The 7,668-nt window shown below is 34.4% G+C and overlaps 1 protein-coding gene across 1 annotated transcript; it reads right to left on the bottom strand.

Moving 5' to 3' along the window:
• Positions 1-1,137: 1,137 nt before the first annotated feature.
• On the bottom strand, positions 1,138-7,668 carry LOC124820271 (nuclear poly(A) polymerase 1-like). Its single transcript, XM_047291935.2, has 13 exons — positions 7,556-7,668; positions 6,813-7,443; positions 6,644-6,721; positions 6,397-6,504; positions 5,729-5,791; positions 5,478-5,639; positions 4,415-4,528; positions 4,256-4,318; positions 3,813-4,142; positions 3,081-3,245; positions 2,041-2,970; positions 1,462-1,532; positions 1,138-1,364 (listed from the first exon to the last, which is right to left on the bottom strand). The coding sequence occupies exons 2-13, from the start codon at positions 6,930-6,932 to the stop codon at positions 1,319-1,321; spliced, it is 2,250 nt and encodes a 749-aa protein (XP_047147891.1). The 5' UTR covers positions 6,933-7,443; positions 7,556-7,668; the 3' UTR covers positions 1,138-1,318.

The raw sequence follows: 7,668 nt of genomic DNA, 5'->3' as shown, positions 1-7,668 counted from the left end.
ATCAAAAACTAGGTTAACATACTCCGAGTATCATCTGTTTGGAGAAGCAATACACTCTTACGATAACATGAAGCTAATATTACATGTGGTGAGATAATTAAATTGTGTTTCGCTTATAAGTAAAATTTTTAAAAAGTTGTTGATTTTGATAATTTTGGGATAAAATTGCATTAAATGGTGAAAAAAGTGAGTTTGTAATACATACAAAGGTTTTGATGGATAATGATGAAAAGGGTATATAATGTTTGGAATAGAATTGGCATATAAAGAGTTAATTTTGACAAGAGCCATGGAAATTGGCAATGGTACAGGATTCTTCTGGTTTTTTGCCCATTCTCTCAAATCAAATTATTACCTCCTTCAATCATTGACTTCCATATATCTATTATTCTCAAATCAATATATATGCTCTTTTAATATACAACCCTTATTACAACACCATCAACTTATTCTATAAATATTTCTTTTACCATCATTACAAGAAAAAGAATTCAAAACTAAGAATAAAGAGCAACCTCTTATACCATTCTTGGAATATTTTCATTATTATTATTATTATTATTATTATTATATGAGAAGAGTTCAAAAACTATTTCAATAATGTAGGCTAATCCTTTACTCATTAATTATCCTAAATTAGGCCAATCCATTCATTTACGTAGGTCGAGTTAATTTACAAAACTTTTAGTTTATTAAAAAATATATTATATTAAGTTAACTCACTTTTTTAACTATTATGGTGAATGTAATAATTTTTTAATTACGAATTTTCGGTAATGTGCCTTAACGCTTTTTCTTCTTGTAAGATATAACCATTTTTTAACTATTATTTGATACGTTTAGGACTGAAACCTCAATGAAAAAAAAAAGTTATAAAAAACAGAAAAAACTGATAAGCAAAATTGCAAATGGTATTTTTCCAAATAGTTCAAGGTAAAAGATGATCATTACTCACATTTATATGCTATAATATAAGAATTAAACTTTTCCTAATTCACTAGAGGTTAATCATTTAACAAAATAGTTTAAGTTGAACTCATGATTGTTCCTACTTCAATGTTTTAACAAAATAGTATGGAATTTGGGTTTTCTCCCCAGACAAAAAATATCATGATAACAATATAGACTACACATAACTGGTCAAAATCTTTTTTATTTTTCCGGTGCAACATATTCTCATGTACATATCAATGAAAATTGATGATGGTTTTCTAGCTCGGGTTTATTTACTGCATCATAGTTATTACATAAATAAACGAGGAACTAGAAATGTCAATTTTACATAAATCAGATAGCTGCAGATTAAGTTTTGAGGTGCCTAAGAACTCTTGTCAGCAGCTTTTACCAAGGAGGTGAAGTTCAACCTGAAAATAATCAGTCAACATGAACAGAGAGAATTAAACACTTGAACAAAAATAAGTTTAAAGTAAAAGTAGGAATATGATTAATAATGGAATATACCTGATAAGAGGCTTCTTCAGCGGTGCAGGTGCAGGAGGCACAGTTAACAATGGTGCTGTTAGCTCAGCAGACTTTTGCAAAAAGGAAGAGATAAAAAGAATAGTCAGAACCAAATGCTACTGCATGGTAAAATAACTTTGATATTTTCATAAACATGCTATGCCACTGTAATGACTCATCTAAATTCATAAAAGAACCTATCAGATTCATGTGACATGTATCATATAACCTACATGGACTCCAGATAACCTCATCAAACATTTGTGTATATACTCGTACTACATAACATTGAACAAAAAATGAAAGCAAAGTCGCTCTACAACAGTCATATAAAAGTACAACAACCAACGGCAGGAACTAGACATAGTGCATGCAGCTGTACTACAGAAGGCGGAATATGAAAAAAAGTCTAAAAAATTGCAGCTACTATGCACATTGGACTGAGTTTTGAGCAACTTCAGTACAGGAAATGGAAAGCAAATTAGGGAAGACTGGCATTTACTATTTACAAATGCTGCATGTTCAAATGAAAAATCTAGCAATTTTTTTTTAGAATTTAAGGTATAAAAAGAGGCCAACCTCAAGCTCCTCCAAGCCCTCATTGGAGCATAAACTAGTAGAGCAAGTAGTTTCCATATAAACAACTGGCTCTTCTGCCACTGCAGGCTTTAAGGCTAAAGATTCAGTAATGTTTTCCAAGCTCCCAGCAGTATCTTTGACTTGAGTTCTATACTGAGTGTCATCTTCAAGCTCTTCAGGTTCTTCTGGAAAGGCTTGATGTGCATCATATGGCCCTGACATAATCTTTTCAATGGCTAGTTTTTCTTCTTCTTTAGAACTGGATATATCAGTAGCAGCAAGTATAGGGTTCACTGGTTGGTTGCTTGCCACAGATCCATTGGTCCCACTATCCCCAGGAGGAATCTCCCCTGGAGATGTCAGACAAAGTTTCTTGCTCTTTTGACCGTCACTACTATTGACTTCTGATTCATCCCATTTAATAGGAGTCATATCTTCATTAACTTCCCTGCTAGGGGGAGGTAAAGATACAGGGGACTTGGAATTCTTTGAACTATTATCCATGTCGTCCTCTGATCTCCTTCTCTTTTTCACATCATCCGCTCCAACAGCAACTCCTTTACCTCCTTGAGATTTTTCAGCTTGACCGTGACCAGAAGCCCTTAATTTAGAACTTTGTTTATTTTCAGCAGTTACTTTTGATGGGCCTGAAGGCCGGACACCACCAGGGAATATGTAGGCAGGTATGTTCCGGCGTTTCACATGGGACACATGAATATCCATTCCAGGTTTCCATAGTGTGTAAGCATTGACAGAATGCTTGAATTCTTCAACAGTTAGCCTTATATCAAACTGTTCACCTTCATTCACTGGAACTCCTTGCTTACGCTGCAGACCCATGAAGTAACAGTGATGAAAAGGTCTAGACTTGTCAGAGAATTCACCAGGATGTGGATGACATTGAAGCATGCCATAAGTGTGCCTCTCAATCTAGAAGTTTTAAGAACAGCCCAATTAGTTGTATATGAATAGGAAACAGACTATACACAGTTGTATGCAACCCCTTGAGTAGAAGACAATGTTACTTAACAGTGTCATACCTTCAATGTTAATTGGCGGAGACGAGACTCAACCCAGCCTTTCCATTGTCTAAGGTCATCTGCATTCTCTGCAGTTATGTCTATCTGTAGATAGTTCTTGTAAGATTCAAAAAAGGGATAAGGCTCAAAAAGAGCATTCCAATCAGCCTTGCTAGCCTCCATAGCCTACCATTACCAGAAACATGAAACTTATTAGAGCCAAATACCATCATAAACAAACAAAAATATAATAAATAAAAAAATTATATTTAACAAAAATCAAAGCCCAAACATATTGATCCACAAGATACTGTTGCTTCCCCAGTAACGACATTCATTACATTTAAGAAAACTTCCACCAACCAACCAACTTCCAATCCTTATCCCATCTAAAATGGATCAATAACCACTCCTTTTGCTAAAACTTGAATATTGATAAAGAAATATAAACATATCCATTACCTATAAATAAAAAGTATAGGCAAACTTCCTAAACAATATCTAGCATAACTGTCCCACTGCCAAATCATCTGATCATGGAAAATCTAACATGAAAGCCCTATATGTCAAACCATATTGGGGCAATGGTGAAGTTCCTCTTACAGTTAATGGGATGAAACAGGTGAAAAATAATTTTGGACAAAATTTATTTCGATTTCCAAACTTTATGTTTGTATATACTGAACTAGACTGCTTGGCTGAGATTTTTACAGAACCTTCAAAGAAAACATTCTTAAAATCATGAAACCATACCTCACATATTTCACTCCCCCTCTGAAACTCATCTGACATAACACGTAATGTACTTGATGTCACATTGTAAGTAGAATTCATGCAAGGATAAGCAGGAGTAATTATAGGCATTAAATGATATCTATCCTTGGGATTTCTTCTAGGATCCCAAACAGGTAGTCCAAGAGATCCTTCTTCAATAGCACAGAGCATGACTGGATTTGGCCATCGCCATTGAGTATACACCCGAAAGAACCGAGACACTAACATATTAGGTAGTGCATTAGGATACAACTGGCATATTCGAGCAACAAGCAATGCCAGATTTATACCACCAAGAAAACCAGCAACCTGCCCAAGAAATAGCAAAAGGATGAATAACTAGGAAAATCAGCAGTGTGTCAAAAATATAGTAAAAAAAATTTAGAATAGCAAACAAGCCATCCTGTGTAATAATGTTATACATTTGAATAAACACCACGACGCTTTGCCCAAAACCTCATGCATCTCAATGTTGTGCGAAAGGTCTGCATTTCAGAAAAAGAATACAATCAGTATGATAATAATGCCATAGAAAAGATGAACACAAAAATCTATGGAAGTACAAACTTCATATCCACCACCTGAATATTTGGAACCAATCGCAGGACCTGATCAGTTACTCTACAACCATTAAGACTAAGAACAGTTTGTTCATCAACATTTTGTAATATTGACTCCTGTGATATATCTAAGTCCTGCACACACAAAAAAAAAAACATTATTACTAAATGGTTAACTAAAGGTAAGATACAATTAACACTCAAGATTCATAAAGCCTAAACAAAACACATATGGGGAAAGGAGATGTATCCACATCTGTAGAAGTTTAATTTTCAAAGGAACTAAGGGGCATTTAGTTTTAGAAAAAAAAATCATTTTCTATTTCCTGTTTTTAAAAGTCTGCATAGGACATTGTGAAAAAAGAAAATAAAATTGCTTTCACTATTTCCTCAAACTTTTGAAAACAGGAAACAAAGTGAAAACAGGGTAGCATTTTTGTAATTAAAAGTAAAAAGTCTAAACAGGAAATGTTTTCTGGAAGTAAACAGCCCTTAAGGGTATATTTTTGTCTGCTTTTGAAATATGTTTTAATTTCAAAAACAAAAGCAAACAAAAAACAATTAGAAGAGTAGTTTCTAAAAATTATTCTCAAAACTAATATTTCTATCTTCAGTTTTTAAAATAATAAATAAATAAATCATAATGTCTATAAGTTGTTTTGGCCTTTTACTTCCAGCTTTCTATGACCCTCGTGATCCTTGCACCCTCAGATCTTTCCCGACCGCTCTCTGAATTATAGATTTTAAAAGTTGTTTTAGCTTTTAAAAACTGAAAAACAGAAACAACAATCAAGGTACACCTAAATGTTCTATTATAGAGCCCAAAAATAAGTTGCTTCTCTAATACCAATCACTTGTGAAATATCTACTATAATCAAGTAAAGGTTCAGGGAGAAACGGAGGATACTATCAAAATGATATTTAAAACACCGGGACTCTCATATTTTGTGATCTTCTTCGATACAGAATGCTTTCAAATTGTCTAAAATTCTGGGAAGGAGATATGGAGAGAAAACATATAAAGGAACAACAATTGTACCTAAAACAATGTTATTTGTTTTTGCATAATATATAGATCACTTACTTCAGGAATAACCCACAAAGCTAATCTTGCATACAAGAGATCAACTGAAACACCATTAAACTTGAATTTCATCACAGGGACGTGAGCATCGGGCACAGGGTGCAATTCTGTTACTTCTTGCATCTCAGATAGCATTTTCCTCAGCTCACCAAAGAAGTCTTCCTGAGGCCAATTTAATAACAACTTTAGCTGATACAAGATGTGACCTGGAAAATTTTCATGTACACAATAAAATGGCAAGAATTACAGACATCTCTGGTTGCATGTCTAGGTCCCACACAAAGAGTATCTATGTCAGCTCCAGGGCCATGCACCTACAGAATTTGGAGGGGAAATTTCAGTAAAACAAAAGTCACAAACAAAAAATGTTTCAATATATTGGATTGCATAGCCTTTGAACTAAGTTTTGGTCCTAATTTTCGTTGTTTCTCCTTACAACCCAGTACATTCTGCTTCAGGGATGGATTATATTTGCCCCCACAACCTCAGCAATTTTTCTCCTTACAACCCAATACACATTACCAACGTTTCAGAAACTAGCTGAAAAAATTCTCAATGGAACTGTGATGAAGTGTCTGTTTGCTGGTGTGGCATCTTTGGCAGGCATGTAATGCTAGAGACTTAGAATGAAATTTCAACAACTCTATCTTGTCTGTGACAGATTCTTGTTTTCACGTCATCGTAGTCAAAGGTAGTTGTTTTCTCTCAAAAGTTTATATGCAACATAAAAAATAATGATTGTAAAATATATAGAGGGTTAACGATTGTTTCATGTTCCTTCAATTCACAGTCTCAGATAATTTTTCTAGATAAGCTTTCTCCAGCAGGATGCTTGGATACAATAAAAATGCAACGCAGAAAGAGTACATTGTGTTTACGCACTAATTAAAGAGACAGGAAGATAAGAATAGCTCCATACCCCTAACCGATAAGAGCCGAAGGTGAAAATCTTGGCATTTGCTTCTTGAACCAGTTGTTCATTAAACCCCTTTCCTCGGCTGATGTTCTTGACCCAAATCTTCACAATCTAATTTATGTCACAAGGGCACAATCAAAACAAAAATACTCACAAGGATGTCCACTACATTTCCAAGTACTTTTCTTTTTTGGGTGGACAAAAGTTAATGAAAAAAAAAATGCATTAAACACAAAAAACAAAATTCAACCTGGTCCAGCCTGCCAAGAACTTCTTCCCTACCCACAGCCTCTTCCTGACTCTCGTACAATCCAACACCTTGCAAGTACTGAACACCCAGAATCCATATTCAGCATTAAGTCACACTCCACAAGCTCCAAAGCATACATATATGAATTAAAAATAAGTGCAAACAGAACCTTCTCAAGTTCACGCGTCTTGATCAAATCATCCTCACTTGGTCCAGCCAATGAAATAGGCTCAGTTATGCCTAATCTTTGTTGCCCATTATTCTGATCGCTCAAGCCAGGGATCCCCATGAACAAACAGGGACAGTTTTTTTTTTCCCTTTTTTTTTTTTTACTTTTAATAATATCTTTTTGTTTCAACGATAGGGAGAGCAGCTGTGAGAGTTATCAGATATTGATGATATTTTTCAATTTTTTTCCCAACAAAATCAAATAAAACAAGATGATAGAACTAGAAGAGGAAAAAATTAAAAAAGAAAAAGAAAAAACACTATAGCAACGCTGTGATAATTGTTGATTGTACACTATTTGGGGGAAATGTTCAAAGCCATGAACTTTGACCACAAAAACACGAAATAATAAAAGGGAAAGAAATTACAAAGCCACCCAAAAGCATTTCATTGCAAACGATAACCTAGACAGAGTACAAAGCTTCTACGGGACTTCAAATTTTGAAACCCTAAAGTACTAAATAAGAACCTAGCAATCGCGAGACCCAGATGAATCAGAACTGAAAAGGCTTCATCTTGATGAATTCTTGAGGGTGCACCACTTCCACCGGAGTCGAATTGAACCTCAAAACCTTCAATTGCAGAATATATATTGAATTATTACATATTTGATCATATAAATTAAAAAAGAATACATTTCAAAAAGATTAAAAAAAATATCTGTATACAGGGAGAAATGCTTACAGATAGAAGGAGAAAGTCTGGATGTGGTTTGGGTAACAGCTTGTTGATGAACCACTTTGGACAATGACGAAGATACACGACAAATAAACCAATTCTACTAAGGCTTGTGTTGC

This window comes from Vigna umbellata, chromosome 4, assembly GCF_029865625.1.
Source record: "Vigna umbellata cultivar VRB3 chromosome 4, Vumbellata_1.0, whole genome shotgun sequence".
NCBI classification, from domain to species: Eukaryota; Viridiplantae; Streptophyta; class Magnoliopsida; order Fabales; family Fabaceae; genus Vigna; species Vigna umbellata.
Note: the sequence above shows the minus strand (reverse complement) of the source record. Positions and strands in the feature narration are given on the sequence as shown.

Coding starts and splice junctions, on each gene's coding strand:
- LOC124820271 (XM_047291935.2), bottom strand. CDS start 6,932: ATGGGGATCCCTGGCTTGAGCGATCAGAATAATGGGCAACAAAGATTA. Junction 6,505..6,643: donor TTCTTGGCAGGCTGGACCAG/GTTGAATTTTGT, acceptor GACATAAATTAG/ATTGTGAAGATTTGGGTCAA. Junction 4,143..4,255: donor GTCGTGGTGTTTATTCAAAT/GTATAACATTAT, acceptor TTTCTTGGGCAG/GTTGCTGGTTTTCTTGGTGG.